At 45.3% G+C, this 21,692-nt stretch overlaps 1 protein-coding gene across 1 annotated transcript; it reads left to right on the forward strand.

Moving 5' to 3' along the window:
* Positions 1 to 13,635: 13,635 nt before the first annotated feature.
* Positions 13,636 to 19,247, forward strand: LOC100384637 (uncharacterized). Its single transcript, NM_001368220.1, has 2 exons — positions 13,636 to 16,476; positions 18,400 to 19,247. Exons 1-2 carry the CDS (start codon positions 13,833 to 13,835, stop codon positions 18,861 to 18,863), a joined length of 3,108 nt encoding a protein of 1,035 aa, NP_001355149.1. The 5' UTR covers positions 13,636 to 13,832; the 3' UTR covers positions 18,864 to 19,247.
* The last annotated feature ends 2,445 nt before the right edge of the window (positions 19,248 to 21,692 follow it).

Consider the following 21,692-nt stretch of genomic DNA (forward strand, 5'->3'; position numbering starts at 1 on the left):
ATCGCTCAGTTAGTAAATAGAAATGCCTTTCTTAAGGACCAAGTAGAAAAGCTAAAAGATGAAAATCTAGCTTTTCAAGAAAAATATGATATGCTTCTATGTTCTCATGAAAATCTTATAAATGATCATATCATATTAAATATTGCTCATGAGGTTGTGATAGAAAACTTAAAATCCCAACAACCTCACTCATACACATGTACTCAAATTGAAACTATATTACCATGTGCTAATGCTTGTTGTCCATCGACAAGCAAATCTTCCTTTAAGCTAGAATTTGCAGGAACAAAAGATGATACATATCAAAAGCTCAAAGAAGAAAATGAGAGGCTAAAAATGAGCTTGACACAACTAAAAGGGAAGTGCATTGCTCAACCTTCTCAAGATAACCGTGATCACATGGTGAAGAAGCTTGAGACGGGAACAACCGTGGCATGCACTAAATCCCTTAAAGAAAATGTCAAGGACTTGAGGATTGCCAAGAGGAGGGGACAAAAGAAGAAAATCAATACCTCTTACAAAAGCCTCAACCATGCCTCCATAAAAGGTAACATCCAAGGTAATAATCAAGTCACACTTCACACCAAGAGAAGTAAGAAGTGTAATGAATGCTTTGAAAAGGGACACTCGATTAGGTCATGTCCCTATATTCAAAACGACTTGATTATTAACAAGGATGATAAACTCTATTTTAAATGCTCAAAGAAGGGACACTTATTTAGATCTTGTCCCCATTTAAAACAAAAAGGCATAGTGTTAGAAAAGAAAATATTAACTAACCATGTAGCCAGCAAGAAACAAGGAAAGAAGAAATCTTCAAGAATTGAAGATCGCCTTTGCTACATATGCCGAAAGAAGGGACATCAATGCAAGGATTGTCCCATTGGTAATTACCCCACTTCTAGCTTGTCAATTAATTCTCATGTAACTAGGCAACCCAAAATTGCAACTTGTGCTAGAAAGGTAATGAGTTTACCTAGTGCTAACACAAAGGACGTTTGGGTTCCTAGATCTTTGTTGACTAACCTTGATGGACCCATCAAGAGATGGGTACCAAAATATGCTTGACAAGCTTTGAAGGAAAAGGAGATGGTATGAAGCTTTGGAGTGCTTGAGAGAGTCAATTCAATTTTTATTAACTCAAGCTATCAATCTTCAATGATCTATATCCAAGATTGACCCAAAGTTATTTTGAATTATATCTAAAACTCATATCATCTCGAGGAAGATATTGATGTTGTAGGAAATAAAGAATTAATTCTATGCCAAAAAGTCAAGGCCTACAACATGGAGGAAAGCCAAAGGATGGTAACAATTATGCTTTTAAGTGCAAGTATCTTAAATTATCATTTCTTATGTGTCTTGTGTAGTCACATAGAAAAAGAAAGCACTTCAAATGTTTTTAAATTATGTCACCATTCTTTGAAGAAATTCCTCTCATATCGTAGATTGTATATTCATCATTTCTATACCATGGCAATCTACATGCTTTAATTTGTTGTAAGTATCTCATGGCATGCTTTTCACTAATCATCCTATTATTGCCATGATTCTAGATATAGAGAGATATTCCATGTTCTTAAAAGAATAAGGTGTCACGTAAGGAATTCAATTCCTTAGGACACTTATAAAGGGGATCTCTCTTTATATCTAGAAATCGTGAGACTAATGTTTTTGTGTAAATAACCTAAGTAGTCTCACATGTAGAGAATAAGTTTCTCTTTGGAGATGCGTAATCTAACATGAAAAGAAAAGTCAATCCAATGATTTATATTGTTTTGCCTCTTGCTTAAATTGGATATGATTCTTCCATATTTATCGCTCTCCATGTTATGAATTAGATTTATTCCAATAATCTTAAAAATTATCTATGCTTGTAAGCAAAATTAAGCATACATCATGGAATAACCTAGTTCATATTATAAAGTTTCCTTGCTTTAGTAATCTGCTTTCCATTCCTTGTCAAAAATGATTACAAAAAGGGAAACTAGTGCTTGTGTTACTAATGACATATCTCTTGAGCTTACTTATGAAAATCTACAAGAAAGTAAGTGCTAGCCACAAGCCTCAAGGGTTACTCTTCACCCAAAGGAAGAAAGGTAAAAGCAAAGGTATGGGAACTCATCCTCTTAATCAAATATAGTTCCCATCAATGGTTATTTACTCTAAATTATCATATTCTACCTATGAAGAATAGATTCTTTATTGGACTTAAGTCAGCCAGATGTGCATTCAATCTCATTCTCATAAAATGCACTTGTCCATTAGAATCTAATTCATGCCTTTGCTATATCTGTTCTCATATTGATATGCTATTAAGTTATGATAATAAATTCAATATGAATAAGTAAAATTCCTATGATTGATCAAGATATTTAAAAAGTGCTTATTCTTCTTTTCTAATAATGTGCACTAATGTTAAGGATTTTACTTCATGTCTGTGTGACTTGTGAATGATGAATTGTTTATATTCCTTATCTAAAAGAAATCATTCTTCATCATATATTCCCTTGTGCTATTAACATCTCTCTTGAGTATTTTCAATAAGTTTGGAAGGAAAAAGAGACAACTACAAAGGGAGAACACTCAAATGAAAAAGGAAGACATCAAGAGCAACAACACCAAATTGGATAATGAGATCTTCAAAACAATCATGATCTTATAAGCCTTGATCAAGATGAATAATGCTTCTCCCTATTTATCTTTAAAAGTGAGTCCAATTCTTTCAAACCTTGATGCATGTCTTTAGGGGGAGCATATTTCTATATCTTGATTATTTTGAGACTAATTCTTCATCTTAGTTTTCTCATATAGTCTCAAAGATGAGAATAAGTTTCTCATAAAGTATGCTTCTACATTTCAATTGGTATGATTGTAACTTTCAATGTTAAAGTAGCATATTTACTGGATTTTCCTGTTTTAAAGCTTGGTTGAAAATCTAATGCCTATGTTGTTCTTTTAATCAGATCTGTTGTTTGATCATTGAATAACTTCAATTAACACTTATGTTTCTTAGTGCCTCATATAATTTCAATCGATATCTCTCTTCATATGCACTAAGTTAAAAGGAGAATTCATGATATATTTATACAATTTGTGATCTACTTGATATATAATAACCATGACTTAGAAAAGGATCACTAGTTGTAGAACTCTCTCTTGTGCAAAATATTTCCATACACTGTCTTGAGTATAGGTCTTAAGTTACTAAGACTAAGGACAAAGCACAATGAGGAGAGTGTCTCTATGTGAAGGTACAAAAGGGTAAAACTACTTCCTCTCATTTTTACATGTACCTAAATCTTCCTTTTCTATACATTTCTTGCATATCTTGTATAAAAGGAAGAGAAAGCATGTCTATGCATATCCCTGCTTCACACCTAGTTTCGCATCTCAAAATTTTCATTCTTGCATTAATGCACTTTTGTTGCAACTAGGTGAAGTGATTTTATTGTCAAAGAGCTTAAAGCTTAACCTTGTAACGAGGATAAGCTACCTTTGTTTCAAAGGTGGAGGGTCCTTAAGTCTCTTTGAAATCCTTAAGGCCCCGTTTGTTTCGTTGGAATTGAATTCCATTTCAATAATTATAATTTAGACAAAACTAATTAAGTTTATATATTTATATATGTAATATATTTGTATATTATCTTAAATCATATGAGAGAGATAGTTATATACTACATTCATGTTATAACGAAGCAAGTAAAAGAGTGTGTTATAAGTTGTACAACGAAAAAATAGCATGTAAATCTATAGAATCAATTTCCATCTCTCACCCCATGAATTTGAGATAGACTTATATGATAACTTTAGAAAGTGGTTGAATGTCACATTCTAAAAAAATAGCCTATTCCAATAGTAAGATTTCAATTCCTCAAAATGAAAGAAAACAAACAGGGCCTAAGGGTAAATGCTTAAAATGTTTCTAACATGCTTTCTTAAGTGCATAGCCTGTCGTGAGCATCACACCTTTATTATGACACATTGCACTTCATAGTTTCTATGATATAGCTATGTTCTCATTAACCTAATTATGTGCACTTGGCATTTAAAGGCCAAAATCCGTATTCCTCTCAAGGCACATATTTAGGGGGAGCAATCTATATTATATAGAACTGTTTAAGCTTAATTGACATGTCTTTTTAACCATGTCTCTTTCCTTTGGTACACTTGCTTATTTCCTATCTCTATTGTGCCAAGGCTAAGGCTAATATGTTTCCATGAGCATCTCGTGTGTTAAGTCTTAGATTGAAAGGGAAATGGAGTATTTGGCAAAGACATTGCTTCCACTCTACATCTTCGGTATTATCCTTCCTTGTCGTTATTCCACCAGCTCTCCAATTTGGTATAATCTTCACTCATATATTGTTTGCCAAAGGGGAGAGAAAGTAAGAAGGGCTTATATTTCACTCACAAGTATCCGTTTTTGGCGATTCATGCCAAAGGGGGAGAAAGTATTAGCCCAAAGCAAAAGGACCGCACCACCACCAATTTCAAAAATGTAGTCTTTCAAATTTGTGTTAAGAGAAGATTTTTAATTGGTATCTTATTTTTAATATAATTTCAAATTGGTATACCCTCTTCAAAATTAATATCTAAAACCCTCTTGAACACTAAGAGGAGGATTTCATTAAGGGGGAGTTTTGTTTAGTCAAAGGAAAAGCATTTGAAATAGGGGGAGAAAATTTCAAATCTTGAAAATGCTTCTCAAAATCTTATTTATATACCTTTGACTATTTGCAAAAAGACTTCAAAAAGAATTTCCAAAAGAATTTGCAAAAACAAAACAAGTGGTGCAAGCATGGTCCCGTGGTCCACAATGTTTAAATGAAGAAAGCAATCCATGCATATCTTATGAAATGTAAATTGGTTTAATTCCAAGTAACCTTTGCACTTTCATTATGCAAACTAGTTCAATTCTGCAATTATATATTTGCTTTGGTTTGTGTTGGCATCAATCACCAAAAAGGGGGAGATTGAAAGGGAAATAGGCTTACACCTTTTCCTAAATGATTTTGGTGGTTGAATTGCCCAACACAAATAATTGGACTAACTAGTTTGCTCTAGATCATACATTCTACAGGTGTCAAAGGTTCAACACAAACCAATAAAAAGAACAAGTTAGGCTTCAAAAGAAAGGAGCAAAAAGGAAACCGAAGTGTTCCCTAGTCTGGCGCACCGGACTGTCCGGTGTGCCACCAGACAGTGTCTGGTGCACCACCGGACAGTGTCTGGTGCACCACCGGACAGTGTCCGGTGCACCAGGGTGAATCAACTCCAACTCCACAGCTTCGGGTTTCCCAGGCGCAGCTCCGCTATAATTCACCGGACTGTCCGGTGTGCCACCGAACTGTCCGGTGCACCAGCGGAGCAACGACTATCTGCGCGCAACAGTCGACTCTGACGGATGAACAGTGCAACACAGTGTCACGGCAGAAGTCAGAGCAGCAGGTCAAAGGGGCACCGGACTGTCCGGTGTGACACCAGACTGTCCGGTGCCACATAAGGACAAAGCCTTCAACGGTCGACCAGCTCCAAGCCCTAACGACAGGATGACGTGGCGGCGCACTGGACACTGTCCGGTGGCGCACTGGACACTGTCCGGTGGCGCACCGGACTGTCCGGTGCGCCCATCGTCAGCAGCCTTCTCTAACGGCTACAATTTGGTTGGTGGCTATAAATACCACCCCAACCGGCCACTTCAAAGTCACATAGTTGACATATCCAAACACTCCCAACCACCTCTATTCGTTGATCCATCCTATACACAAGATTTAGACCACTACAACCCACACAAGTGCCACAAAAGAGAGAGCAAGCAAAAGAAAGCCTCTTGTGAGAATTTAGCTCTAGTGCCTTGTGAGATTCATTGAGAGAAAGTGTGTACTACATCTTGCGTTCATTTGTGCGTGGAGTTTTGACTCCCATTGAACTTCCTCCAAAGTTTTGGAGGCTTGTAAAGCTAGCAAGAGACACCTAAGTGTGTGGTGATCCTTGCGGGGTCTTAAGTGATCCTTGAGAAGAAGAAGAGCTCGCCGATCTTTGAGATCGGTGGAGAGAGGGAAAGGGTTGAAAGAGACCCGTCCTTAGTGGACTCCTCAACGGGGACTAGGCCTTTGAGGGCCGAACCTCGGTAAAACAAATCACCCGTGTCTCTTGTGTTTATTGCTTGTGATTTGTTTGTTCTCTCCCTTTCTAAGTTCTCTTGCGCTACTCTTTGCTAATATTACTTTGTGTTGCTTCAAGTTAAATTCTCTTTTAGAGAAGCAACTCCTTGCAAGAAAGAACTTGAGTTTATTCTCTTCTTATCTAAGTCCTCTTGCATTATTCACCACTAACATTTCTAGTAGTATTGCTATTGATTAAATTCCGCACTCTTTGAAAACAATACTCGTTGCAAGCAAAGGACTTAGTTTTGTACTCCGATAATTGTGAATCTTGTTCTAACCAGTAATCAAGGGATCTAGATTGTATTTAGAATTATAAGTTTTACAGGTTTCGCCTATCCACCCCCCCTCCAGGCGACTTTCACAACGGTCAGTGAGGACAGGTGAATAGTGTCGCAGGTTCTTTATGGGTTATTTGAATAACTAGGGGCCTCTGCACAAGTTCGCTAGCGCGGGCACGTGCGCGCGCGTATTCTCCCGTCTGCGGGCCGACTTGGGCTGAATTGAGCCCAACACTATTCATTGTTTCTCTTTTTCTTTTTGTTGGTAGATTACGAATTATGTAGAAAATAGTAGATAAAATTATGAGACTAATTTTTCAAGACTCCTAAAATCATCTAGTATTTAATAAAAATAGTTCCCAGATTTTTATCCCAAGTCTAGAATTATTTAGCATTTAAAGATGTTCAAACCAAGCCTTTTAGAATTTTAGAAATAATTTAGTAGCTCCAAAAATGGTAAAACTTTTTGGGTAGGTTTAGTATGATGATTGAAGACCTTGGGTGAAGTTTGAAATGATTTGGACACTGTTTGGTCACAAACCCAATACACTAGCCTCCTATGGTTAAGTTACTTAATACTAGTAGAATACCAACTTAGAAAACCCTAGTGATTAGTGTGTACCGTGATGGAAAGTTATATTCAATATACAACTTAGTACGTTTCTATTGTAACTGCATATTCATGACATCACATAAGCATTCATATACATGTATTGTCATGTATAGAAAACGAGGAAGAAACTGTGGTTGAAGAAGAAGTTGTCACTCAAGATGAGAATCCTCGAGCCGAGAATAACTTCTACTTCCACATTTGTGGAGTAGACCCGGAACCTCCTGCAACACAAGGCAAGCCCCGGTGCATTATCCCCTTTCCTTGATGTTTTAAAATCTTTATCACCTTATATGATGCATTAGGTGATAGGAGTTGTGTGCTAAACACTTGATGCATTCCCTTCCTTGGAACTGATCACCATTCCTTGTTACCTGATTTACTTAAAGTTTTCTGATGCTTAACTTTGATTTAGAAAACAAAATGTTTTGTTTAAAAAAAGGTGATGTTTCATGTGGGATGGGGATTTTATAAAGAAAAGACTAGTGATGGTGAATCTATCATGGCCGTGATGGGTTCAACATATGAAAAGATGTACCTCTGCCAGGTACCAAAACTTTGGGTTTTAAATGATAAAGACGAGACCAGGCGGGTGACTTGCACGAGAAGGAAGTCTCGGTGTAGTGTCTCTGTCTGAGTCGCTTAAGGACCGAGCCGATGTAGGCCTGCTGACCGAGGACCTTTTAACTAGCCATATGTCTCATCATGGGTAAGCTTTGCCTCGGTCGGACCAATACCAGAAAGGCCACCACACAATGGGAGTGGAGAGATGGCGAGAGTAGTGTATACCCTCCGTGGCAAGAGGCTGGACAGTGGTGTATCTGTGCTCTCGGTTGGCGTGAACTCATTCTGGTCTTGAGAAACCCGGTGGCGAGTTGACATATGCAAGGGTTAAGTGCTACATATGTCATGTGGTTGGAGATCCCCAGCTGGGTATTAATCGAGTCGGATCGCCGTTACTTCTCGGACATGAAGACTTGGTCACTGACTTACACGTAGCAGTTAAGTGAACTGAAGGGTTGATAAAAGATGTCTAGTGTAGGCCAAGTGCTTGATCTAGGATAGACAGAATTCTAGATGCAGGTAATTACTTAACCTCTTAATAAAAATGGATTTTTAAGGATCCACTCTTAGTAAGCTTTTTCTGCAAACAGAGTCATTAAATCTTGATAAACTTTACCTTGATTCCCAAAAGCCAGCATATCCTTGAGAGTCTTTTTCCTTTGACGGGTAAGACTTGCGAAAGTACACTCCGTACTCAGGGTTTTCGAACCCATGTTGTTGTAGGTGATGAAATGGCGGAGTTCTTCTCTTTCTGTTCTAAGGTAGTGCCAAAGCAGGAGGAAGAACACTAAACTTATTTGGGGGAGGGTGTTTTGCCTCCCAGTAATGTAATAATAAGTTTCGCACTCAAACACCCGGTTATGTAATAAGTACTCTTTCTATATTTTTATATGAATGTAAATTATGTTAATTTAGTCCTTTCCGCTCATTCTCTACTCCGATGATGTGTAATGTCTGCGTGATGGGTTAAGCGCTCTTGGGCGATATGATGAAAATACATATAACCGAACTTGCCGAGTCATTATGCACACCTGCATGACTGTCTGAGGTCCTTAGGACAAGGACATCTGTAGGTGGACCTAATACCTTGGGAGGTTCCGTCACAGCTGGTATCAGAGCGAAGCCCGTCTCTTCAGACATTACGTAGTACTTCAAAAGATTTTAAAAAATATTTACCTTGAAACATTCTTTCATTCTTATCTTGACACTTTCTGGTAGTAACTTATCTCTGGAGTCGGGTAACAGAGTGCCAAATAATAGTATATGTAGGACGTAAGGGATCGAAAAGGTTGGTTCCATAATTATTAGGTCATGCATGCATTATGTTCAAACTATACTAAATGAATCTTTCCCTCTTATGCAGGTATGACACGTACCAAGACCATGCAACAAAAGGCAACCGGACCTCAAGGTCTACCCGACACCAATTGGCTCCTCGACATGAGGGGAATAGTAGTGGAAGCAATAATCCAATAGAGGATCTGCATGCTAGGGTGGAACGACTCATGTACCCAGGGCGGAGTCCGATGGCTGGACGCCAGCTAGGCCAGGCCCGAGATGTTCGACGTGGATGTAGGATTTCGTTGCAACGAACACCGGGGAAGATGCATCTACCAAATTGGGCCTACGCGACAGATACTTAGTGAGAACATGCGATGATTTGTGAGTCTGACCATTGGGCCCAACGTGCAGCAGGTTCGCGGAACGAGCACGTGCGACTAGTGCGGGTTGATGCCTAACCGGTGGGGCCCATGTGTCATAGACTGAGTGCCAGGGCAAAATGGGCTGCGGTGGTGAGGTTTTGGGTTGGTCGGATGGGATGAGGTGATGGGCTCAGAAGCAGTTTTGTCCCATGCGCAAGGTTGGTTCCTTCCCCTCCTTTTCTTTTTAATTCAAATCCAAGTTTAAATGGTTTTAAATTTAAGTTCAAGCTTTATTGCACAATCAAGAAACTCCACCATGCAAATACAAAAGTATTTTTGATTATTTATTTCCTTTCTTTTATTTACTTATTATTACATTCCATCAAATAAATGCTCTAAAGCATGCCATGCACACATATTATTTTATTCTTAAAAAAATTTCCGTTGTAAACTATATATTAGGAAATAGTTTTTTATGAATATATCTATATACTTCAACTAGGGATAATTTAGTTTACATAAGTTTCTTTTGTTTAATTTTATATAGAAAGTATAATCACTTTGGGAAGAGTGACTTCAAAGGTAGGAAACTTTTTTAATAAAAGATGTTTTAATTCAAAAATCTTTTGGAGAGCTTTCTAAATTCTAAAATAGAAATTTGAGTTGTTACTTTGGTCATCCACTACAAAATCTACATAGTTTTCGACTGCATCGGACCTTGAATAGTACTTGATGCCGTGCACATCGGACCTCTGTCACCTTGATAGTTCACTGACCATTCTGCAAAACTTGTCGGTCTCTCAAACTCAATGGACAGGTTTGGTGCACCACCAGACCTGCCACATCGGTGCCACTTCATCCGACCGTTGGCAAACTCTCATGATCGTTGGTCGCACTGTTGGTCCAATACTCACCAGACCTCGGTTTGTTGCACCAACTGCTCTAGGTTTGAAAATTTACTCTCTTCAAAATTGGTCTAGGCATGGTCCAATGGCATACCGGACTAGTCCAGTGCATGGTCCATTGGCACACTGGACTGGTCCGGTGCATGATCCATATGCACACCGGACTAGTCTAGTGTGCCAAGCCCTCTGCGTCTGAAAGCACCCTCTCTGGAAAACTAGTCCGGTGCACACATAACTCTAGTCCAGTGCGCCAGCTATCTAGGACGCCTGAGTCATTCTCTTGAAGTTCGGTCCGGTGCACCCCCAGACTGGTCTGATGCACCTCGAAATAGCTTGAGTTTTCCAAATTGTGGCTCTTTTCTCTTGTATTCATTTTACTATTCATTTGAGCACTTCTATAACTTAGAGAAACATATTCTCAATCTATCCAAACACTCTAAGTCATAGGTCTTCGTCCTTTTTCCATCCCTTTTTAATCCATGTGCTCTTTTCAACTCAAATTTTCCAAACTTAGTTCCTAGAACCCCCTTTTGCATTCCTAAAATTTGTAGCCACTTCCAAGGGTTCCAAAATGTTCCTAGGGCCTCTTAAAACCTATCCAAACACTTGAATCACTCAAGGTTCCTCTTTTCTAAATTATTCTCTTTCTAACTGGGTTTTTGAACTATTACTCATATTGAATCTTCTATTCTTATTCTTATAAACCTACAACCATTTACTTAGCAAACTAGTTAGTCTATAATGTTGTGATGGTCATGAAACACCAAAACCAAAATAGAAATGGCTTAAAAGCCAATTTCTGTTTCAGAAGGAACCATAAAAAGTGCATAGCTGTCAAATCAATACATCAATACTTTGTCCATTTTGTCCTAGGTTGAGTGGATAAGCTCTATTTGTCTAGGGGTAGTTTAGGAAAGAGGAATAACCCTCTATAAATAGGAGGGAGGCCTGGACCATTCTGTTGGGGCCTTCTCCTTCCGAAGGTCCTCAAAAACATAATTAACCATTTGTTTTCAGCATAAGCTATTACAGGAAACTTCGTCTTCAAGATACAAGCTTCTCCCTCATGATGAAGGCATACAAGATGAAGACATATCAAAGAGGATAAGAGTAAACGCCGAAGCCATCCCCAGATGGACAGCTTCGGCTCGCAATGAAGATGGTGAATAATGATGATGATCGAAAGAGGAAAAGACTACTTAGTCCTTAATAACTTGTATTACGATCATGTGTAAATGTTGGGGACATAAATGTACTTTTGCTCGGGCTGCGTCTTGTGCCTATAAATAGATGAATAGTAACACCGAACTGTTCACGCTGGATTGTAATCACTCTCCTGTATTCTCGCCTTCGAGCAAGCCGAATGTACCAATGTAATATCAATACTGTTGAATATTCATTTACATTTTATGGAACATGAATATAAATGAATTAATAAAGATCCAATCTTCATCTTTATCCTTTCGTATCCCCATTCATATATTAAATAGTGAATGCTTGTCTTTCGTGATCTTTGTCTGATGAGTATTATCCCCATGTGGAGATAATGCTTCAGAAGACGAAGATCCTTAATCCTTAACGATTGTGTTGTCTTGTTATTGATTCATAGCATTTGAGAACGAGTGACCAACACATTCAATCATCTTGTTAGGAGATCCCTAGATGTGTTGGACTTAAGGCATCTATGCATTTGATTTTTGGAGGAAGTGTGGTCATAATCACACCGTGATCTATGGGTTTATGTTTCATATAGAATAGAAAACTGGTTGATTTTTCTTAAGTTGAATCCTCTCTCTCCTCATTTTGATTGAGTTTTGGGGTGTATTTGGTTGGATGTACAAGCAGGAACGTTTTCTATAATGTTTGGATGATGGTCAAGCAGCGACAAGGTAAACACCAGAGTAATTTTTGGTGGCGGCGCGGTCCAAAAAACGAGCGGATAGTGCTGCCTATACCCTCTCACGTTGCATCCAAAACAAAAACTGGGATGGTTCCATCTAAGTTCATCCCTTCTAACAAACAAAAAGTTATTAAAAATGATTCTACCCCAAATTAAGGATGACTCTATCTCATAATATTTTTATCTCAAATCAAACATATTCTTGATGGAGCGGGTATTCAAATAATTTATGCTAAATTTTCATATGGTTCCATGCATGCTTTTTTATCCTGGTCCTCCTGGATGCGGTCCGTGCCGTGGCGCCGCTGGCCACGCCCATCCGCGTCATCGCTTTGCCGAGCTGGAGCCGCCGGATGGGACGGGGGTGCTCTGCTGCATGCAAAGTGGTCAAGCGCCGCCTTTTGTTTTGCAGCCGGCGCGCCTTTGCTTTGTTTTGTTGGGCCCCCTGTCCCTGGTGTCCCGTCCCAGCCAGCCGGAGCTGGCCGCCATTGAACGCCGCTTTAGCCGGCCAGCCGCGCTAGCATCGCTTTGGCCTTGGCCTGCAATTGCACCTGCCTCCCACCTCGTCGTGGATGGGGATGGCAGGGTGATATGCAACCTGCCCCTTCCTTGCTTTCCTTCCTGCCCATTCACATTCAGACAGCATCTGTCTTTCTCTGCGAGCTCAAGAATGGAGTATTATTATTATTATTTTTAGTTTTTTGTTTCGGTGCTTCACCTAATCAAGAGGACGTCTGCAAGGCGCGATCTGCCTCTATGGTTTTACCGTAAATGATGTTTAATTTGTACCCAGGCCATGGCTAAAGGTTTCATTTTGACGGCGTCAAAGTTTGAGAGCGAGAAAACCGAATAGAATTTGAGAGGCTTAAACTCTCTCTTATTCAAAAATGAATAAGCCCCCAGTTTCCTTAGGTTTTGTGGATTACAAACTAGCCCTAACAATGCGACAGCCCAGGAGTGCAGATCTCCCCGATCCATTTGTTTTTGTTTGCTCCATAATTATTACCGGAACTCTTTTAGGGCCCGCTCCTGTACGTTGATGGAGACCGGAGTGCGTTCCTCTTTTCCTGTGGGGCGATAATGCCATCATAATTCAAACAAAACTTTCCTCCAAATAAACGCCCTGTTAACCAACCGGTAGCACAAAGATAGATTTGAACGAAGCAAAATACAACACCAAAGGGACCATGCATGTCCTTGGAGAATTCAAAGCTAGAAACTCCCTAGCCCGGTGCAAGGCACCTGCCACCCATCCCATCTCTTTGCCATGGCTGCTTCCTTGCCTACAAAAGGGCCTTGAACGGTTGGCTTCCCTCTCCTCCCGAAGGAAAGCAAAAGGGGATGAATCGGTCGGATAGTAGAGCAGAGCGATGCACTAGCTAGATCAGTACTACTGCACTGCACTGCGCAGGGCTGCTGCTCTAGAGTGACACACTTCACCCACACGCCATATATATCTCAAAAGACAAAGCCCTCCTTTCCACAACGAACGAACATATTCCTCCCGTCGATCGCTCCAGACACTATCACCTTCCACCTCTCAGCTTCACTCTCAAGCCTCTACTCCATCTTCTTGTGAAGCTTCTCAAGATTCTCGCGATCGCATGCCTTTACCCTTCCTCTCTCTCTTTCTCTCTCTGGTCATCTTACTAAACTACCTCCAATGCCGGTGCCAATGGCGGCAGCTCAGTTCCTCTAGCTAGTCTCCCACCGTAATTAGCAAACCCGGAGAAAAAAAGGGAACATTCGACGCCACCCCGTGATGAGGCCTTCGCCACCTTTGCTCCTGTTCGTGCTCCTGCACTTCGCGCTCCTGTCCACCATTGCCGCCGCCGATGGGAATGGGAATGGGAATGGGAACGGCGACCTGCGCGGCGACGCGATGGCGCTGCTCGCCCTCAAGGCCGCGCTCGGCTGCCGGCCGGGCGCGCTGCGGTCGTGGTCGGAGGGCAATGCCGGGTCCGTGTGCGCGTGGACGGGCGTCCGGTGCGCGGCCGGACGCGTTGTCGCCGTCGACATCGCCAACATGAACGTGTCCAGCGGCGCGCCCGTCTCGGCACGGGTGACGGGGCTCAGCGCGCTCGAGACCATCTCGCTCGCCGGGAACGGCATCGTGGGCGCCGTCGCCGCGTCGTCGCTCCCGGCGCTGCGCCACGTCAACGTGTCGGGGAACCAGCTCGGCGGCGGCCTCGACGGCTGGGACTTCGCGTCGCTGCCCGGCCTCGAGGTGCTGGACGCCTACGACAACAACTTCTCGGCTCCGCTCCCGCTCGGCGTCGCCGCGCTCCCGAGGCTCCGCTACCTGGACCTCGGCGGCAACTACTTCACGGGCGAGATCCCGGCGGCGTACGGCGCGATGCCCGCGGTGGAGTACCTGTCCCTTAACGGCAACAACCTGCAAGGCCGCATCCCACCGGAGCTCGGCAACCTCACCACCCTCCGGGAGCTCTACCTCGGTTACTACAACGTGTTCGACGGCGGCATCCCCCCGGCGCTTGGCCGGTTGCGCAGCCTCACCGTGCTGGACGTCTCCAACTGCGGCCTCACGGGGCGCGTCCCCGCGGAGCTTGGCGCGCTCGCCTCCATCGAGACGCTCTTCCTCCACACCAACCAACTCTCCGCGCCCATCCCGCCGGAGCTCGGCAACCTCACGTCGCTCACCGCGCTGGACCTCTCCAACAATGCGCTCACCGGCGAGGTCCCTCGCTCGCTGGCGTCCCTCACCTCGCTCAAGTTGCTCAACCTGTTCCTGAACCGGCTCCACGGACCGGTGCCCGACTTCATCGCCGCGCTGCCGCGTCTGGAGACGGTGCAGCTGTTCATGAACAACCTCACCGGCCGCGTCCCCGCAGGGCTCGGCGCCAACGCCGCGCTCCGGCTCGTCGACCTGTCCTCGAACCGCCTCACCGGCGTCATCCCGGAGGCGCTGTGCGCGTCCGGCGATCTCCACACGGTCATCCTCATGAACAATTTCCTCTTCGGGCCCATCCCCGGCTCGTTCGGCTCGTGCACGAGCCTCACCCGCGTCCGGCTCGGCCAGAACTACCTCAACGGCAGCATCCCCGCCGGCCTGCTGTACCTGCCGCGGCTGAGCCTGCTGGAGCTCCACAACAACCTGCTCTCAGGCGCCGTGCCGTCGAACCCGAGCCCGAGCGCGTCCAGTTCGCAGCTGGCGCAGCTCAACCTGTCCAACAACCTGCTGGCGGGGCCGCTGCCGAGCACGCTGGCCAACCTCACCGCGCTGCAGACGCTGCTTGCGAGCAACAACCGGATCGGCGGCGCCGTGCCGCCGGAGGTCGGGGAGCTCCGGCGGCTCGTGAAGCTCGACCTCAGCGGCAACGAGCTGTCGGGGCCGATTCCCGGGGCGGTCGGGCAGTGCGGCGAGCTGACGTATCTCGATCTCAGCAGGAACAACCTGTCCGGGGCGATCCCAGAGGCGATCGCGGGCGTCCGGGTGCTGAATTACCTCAACCTGTCGCGGAACGCGCTGGAGGACGCGATCCCGACGGCGATCGGGGCCATGAGCAGCCTGACGGCGGCGGACTTCTCGTACAACGACCTGTCAGGGCAGCTCCCGGACACGGGGCAGCTGGGGTACATGAACGCGACGGCGTTCGCGGGCAACCCGAGGCTGTGCGGCTCTGTGGTGAGCCGGCCGTGCAACTACACGGGAGGAGGCGGAGTCGCGGGCGCGGCGACGACGCGGCTCGGCGGGCTGAAGCTGGTGCTTGCGCTGGGACTGCTCGCCTGCTCGGTTGTGTTCGCCGTGGCGGCCGTGCTCCGGGCGCGGTCGTTCCGCGTGGACGTCGGCGCGGGCAGGTGGCGGTTGACGGCGTTCCACAAGGTGGACTTTGGCGTGGCGGAGGTGATCGAGTGCATGAAGGACGGCAACGTGGTGGGCCGCGGCGGCGCCGGGGTGGTGTACGCGGGGCGCACCCGGTCGGGCGGCGCGATCGCGGTGAAGCGGCTGCAGGCCCAGGGCGGCGCCGGCGCGCAGCAGGGCGACGACCGCGGGTTCCGCGCGGAGGTCCGGACGCTCGGCAGCATCCGGCACCGGAACATCGTGCGCCTGCTGGCCTTCTGCACGAACCGGGAGGCGAACGTGCTGGTGTACGAGTACATGGGCGGCGGCAGCCTCGGGGTGGTGCTGCACGGCAAGGGCGGCGCGTTCCTGGCGTGGGAGCGGCGGTACCGGATCGCGCTGGAGGCGGCGCGCGGGCTGTGCTACCTCCACCACGACTGCACGCCCATGATCGTGCACCGGGACGTCAAGTCCAACAACATCCTCCTCGGCGACAACCTGGAGGCCCGCGTCGCGGACTTCGGCCTCGCCAAGTTCCTCCGGTGCGGCGCCACCTCCGAGTCCATGTCCGCCGTCGCTGGATCCTACGGCTACATCGCCCCTGGTACGTACTGTACTGTACTACCATAATTATTTATTAGATTTCGTCTCTGCTCCTACATCAACATGAGGTGCCGCTGCCGACAATCAGACGGTTAGGATTCGATTGGTCTGTTTAGCACCACGGTCGATTATCTGGTGGGGGGAATGGGCGTGGGTCCCAGACATCAGGGAGAAGTCAAAGGTGGTGTCAGCTAGTGAACGTGTCAATGGCCACTGGTGATTCGGGACGGGACGCGACAGTCGCGCCTCAAGCAGTGCGTCACGTACCAGCGTAGACTAGCTTGCGTATAAGCGAGGAATGATTGAGCCATTATGGAATAGCAAGATCGGGGGTATATGGCTCCATGCCGCTGCGGCCTCTGGAGGGCACACATACAGTACGTAAGACGTACGCGCACATGTTGAAGGCCATGACACGTCAGCAATGAGTCGTGGGCCCGGCATCGAAAACGGCCGAAAAGAGGTCCTCTGGGCAGACTCGACTCGGGTCCGCCCGCACTCGATCGCCCAATAATTCCCGGCGCGGGCCCCGCGTCGCGACGATGGTGACTGGACGATGTGGGCGCGGGCCCGGCGGTCCGCCCTCGCCGTTCCCAGCCCCAGCAGCAAGGTCATGCATTGCACGCACACCACGCGATGCCGATCCGCCCCACGACAGGGCAGCGCAGTCCCTCGGAAGCCGCGCATCGGAACGCGCGCCAGGGCAGCGACATGCTGCATGCACGGCGCGGTCCTGTGGCCTGCTGGGCCGCGTCGGGGCTCCCGTGTCCGTGTACCGCCTGTGTACTGTACGTACTCCCTGGCACTGGCAGGGGGACTGGCACGTCAAACCGGAGGTGTACTGCCGGCCGGCTGGCCGACCGTAGTCTGATAGAGTCAGCTCAGGCCGCCAGACCAGAGACGCGATGATGGAGGCGCGGACCGCAGAGGAGCAGCATCGGGCTTGCCAAACTCCAAAGGCCATCAATGTGGCTGCCTGAAGCCTGGGAACGCATGCATGTTTGCAGTGTCCTGCATGGTCTCATGCATAGTGGTGCGGTCCAGATGTGAGATGTCTTGGCCAGCCAGCGGTTCCAAATTGGAGGTACACATACGCTGTCACTCTCAGTGCAGTACAGTAGCTGAGACGACGAATCGAGTTTTTTCTTTTTTAGTCCAAGCAAGAATACCTTGCGTTTTTTCCGTAGCCGCGAGACACGGCTGGCCTTTGGTCCCTTTCCCTTTCCTTCCCTGCTGTATCTTTGACCACCACGCAGGCAATAGCACCGAGCCCAACAAAAGGCCTCGTCGTCCGCCCGCGGTCCTCCGCCCGCTTGGGGCTTCGCCAAAGCGGCGTGCTCCATGCAAGCAACGTCGCCAAAGGGACAAGGGCCATGCTTTTTCAACTGCAGAGGCGCACATATACGCCACTGCTGCTGCCGCGTGCAGTCACGAACTCTTCTTTTCTCTCTCTCTTTCTCTCTTTGGTAACAGTGACATTAGCTTCAATACACTAGTTTATTTTTCGGTTCATGCGTGTTCAAAGATAACGATTTGGCTGGTATATCGCCTTGCCCAGGCATGGCCGCATGGGCATGCATAATAGACAAAGATTAATTAGGGCAGTCTCTGTTGATCCGGATCGGACCACGAATTTTCCTTGGGTTTGCCAAAGGTTTAGTTTTGTGAAAGATTCCAGTGGATTCCTTGGATCGCCATTCCTATTGGAATTCGTTGCGGCGCTTTATAGGTCTTGTCCTCTACGCACAGGACCAGCTGTATTAAAAAAAACAGCGCGTAGCTAGATACAACTGAATTTGGATTCCTATCTTTTAAAGTGCTAAATTATGTTACTGTTGCTTTATAACCTGCTTAATAATTATATACCTACTGATCGTGCAAGCTCTTTTCTGACCCCCCCAAAAAAAAACAAAAAACATTCCAGAGTACGCGTACACGCTGCGGGTGGACGAGAAGAGCGACGTGTACAGCTACGGCGTGGTCCTGCTGGAGCTCATCACGGGCCGCCGCCCCGTGGGGGACTTCGGGGAAGGTGTGGACATCGTGCAGTGGGCGAAGCGGGCCACGGCCGGCCGCCGGGAGGCCGTGCCGGGGATCGTGGACCGCCGGCTCGTCGGCGGCGCGCCGGCCGACGAGGTGGCGCACCTATTCTTCGTCTCCATGCTCTGCGTGCAGGACAATAGCGTGGAGCGCCCCACCATGCGCGAGGTGGTGCAGATGCTCGCCGAGCTCCCGCGCCACGAGTCGTCGCCGTCCACCTCCTCCTCCTCCTCGTCGTCGTCGGCGGTGGAACCGCCACCACCGCAGGCCGGCGAGGAGAGCAGCCCCGACGACGGGAAGGAGCCGCCGGCCAACTGCTACAAGCTGTTCCCGGACCTGCTGGCCTGATAAACTGAAGCGCAGACGACGGAACCTATTTTGCTGCCATTGTTACAAGACACAAGGCTACTACTCAATCGTCGTGCAGGGCTAAAGTTACAGCATGTAGTGCAGAATGGAGCTAGACGTTCAACAGGTTGGTCGGCCGACATTGGAAATGGTGACAAGATAGAGCTGGGAATCAATAACATGTAACTTTTTTTTGTCTTTCTTCTTCTTCTTCTATCTCCTCTCCGAATTATTTTCTTTTTGTTCATCTATCAATTCAAAGCTGTATAGGGTCTGATCATATGCTACCGCCTATCTAGGGGATTATGCTGTCCGAGATGCAGTAGCATCCCTTCCATCATCATAGCTTTCGCACTTTTGTAATCTCCTGGTAATCTTTAGCCACCATCCATTGTCCCCGAGTACTAATCCTTGGTTATGTGTACTGATGAGTACTCCCGGTACTTGTTCATATATAGCTTTTTGTATCATTTGAGCCATTTTTTTGTCAGCAACAGCCAACAGGCCGGGTGTGGCGATCATCTGTTGGAAGATTCTTGACTGGAGCTTTGGTTTCAGGGAAAGCATGGAAGATAAATGAGAAAAAAAAGAGAGCGCGCGATACTGGACAGTCTTTGAAAACATCTCAGTTCCCAACGCTCTTAAAGCACAAGCTAGTACCTAGACAAGAATCTCACAACTTTTATGGAAGCACAGATAGGCTGAACCGCTGAGAGAAAATTCATGAACAGATGATAACCCTATGATGTATATGGACACACAGGACACTGGACACCTGCAGTGTCAGCAATGCAGCTTCGGAATTCACACAATCACACGAGAAAACCGTTTCGACCATCGCGCTTATATATCTTTAATCATGAGAGTTAAAGGATAGACAGAAGTTGCAAGTTTTAGAAGGGAGGGAAGACACGAGATGAAGATGATTACTGGAACACACTGTACTTTTGTAAGTCATTTCACCAAACGACAGGATTGACAGGATGATGTACTTCTAAGAAGCTGGAAAAAGGATAGCCTAATTAACTGTGGCTTCACATGGTAAGAGCTCATGCAGCAATGAAAACGGAGAGAATGTTCTGATCACCTTGTATAGCATGATCACCGGGAAAGCCATTGCACCATAAATCATGTTTGAGGGATTTACATAAAGCTGGTCCTTGTTAACAAATATTTTTGTAGTTGCGTTGTGTGCACCTCTGCTCTGTACTTTGAAATGATAGAGCTGGTCCCACTAGTATAGTACTAGCAGTACGTAATATAAAACAACAAAAGTACCATTAGCCTTGTAATGGACTATAACTCAGCATAAACATATTGGAGCTGTTTCACTGAAGTGTTTGTCTGGACTCTGAACACAAGATCAGTTTAAACATCTACAAATACCAAAACCAGGAGGTGTTAAAATTTGAACATGCTGTTGTTTTACCAGCAATATTTTGTATTTCCACAACCAAAAACAGTGAAGGTTACATGTTTCCCTTTTTATTACTTGTAACACCACAGGATCACCTTAGTTGTGGACTTGTGGTTGTCTATGAAAATTAGCCACTTGCTCGTGCCTCAATGCTCGCCAACCAATGTCACGCCTGAAGAACCCTTTGGCTAATCAACTGCATTATTAATGAAAACAATATTTTACAGGTCAAGTACATAATTCTGAGATGTATTAGACAAGCACAGCGAATATGCAGCAAAGGAAATTTTCTATAAAGACCATTGAACATATAATTACAAGGTAGCAATGGATTAGTATATTTAGTTACAACAATATCAATCTGAATTGATGCTGGCCTGCAATCGAGTTCCTATGTACTTAGATAAACAGTTACTCCTGATAAAAAAACAAACATACTGTCTTGCAATGAATTCCTACTACTTAAATAAACAGCTACTCCCAATACAAATAACAATCATACTTTTTTGGCACACTTTTTTATATAATTTTCATAGGTGTTACTTTCGATCCTGCGTGTTTACAGTTCAGTAGTGTTGGTCACTTGTTTTCAAACACTGCGGATCAAGAAAAAGACAACACAATTGTTAAAGACTAGTGACCTTCGTCCTCCGAAACATCATCTCCTTTCGGATACAATGGTTCTCGGACCAAGGTCATGATGGACACACCTTCATCATTTGCGAGAATAACAATTTACATATATATATATATAATAAGTATTATCCATTCCAATATCAATTCATATATTTATTTCATGATAAACATATGAATAAGATTCATGCTACATTGATACGTTCGACTTGTTTGAAGGTGTTGAAGCCAAAGCGATTATCATTCAGCGTGAACAGTACGATGATACTTTTCACCTATTTATAGGCACGGGACGCAGTCCGGGTAAAAATATATTTATGACCTTGACATTTGTTCATAATTGTAGCCTAATTATTAGGGTCTAGCCAGTCTTTTCCTATTTGGCTCAGCATCATGCTTGATCTTCGGCACCACTCTAAGCCGAAGCTGTCACTTTTTGATTATAGCTTCGACGTTCATTGTTGTTATTTTCGGCCTATATCTTCGTCTTGAATACCTTCGATACAGGAGTAAACTCCCATCATGAACCTTTGTTTGTGATGAAGCCCCTGTAATAATCAACATTATGCTAGAAACAAATGGTTAGTCGTGTTTTTGAGGACCTTCGAAAGAGAAAGGCCCCCAACAGTAGCCACTCGCAGTATTAGTTTGTTTCTTTGTAACAAATTCAGACTGCGATATGAACGAAGATCTTTAGCCGAAGGTCCGAAAAAACATCTTCCCTTCGTTAGAATAGCGAGTCATTCTGAATCGTGGGACCCACCGCTCAGTGGTGTCTT

This window comes from Zea mays, chromosome 2 (assembly GCF_902167145.1).
Source record: "Zea mays cultivar B73 chromosome 2, Zm-B73-REFERENCE-NAM-5.0, whole genome shotgun sequence".
NCBI lineage: Eukaryota > Viridiplantae > Streptophyta > Magnoliopsida > Poales > Poaceae > Zea > Zea mays.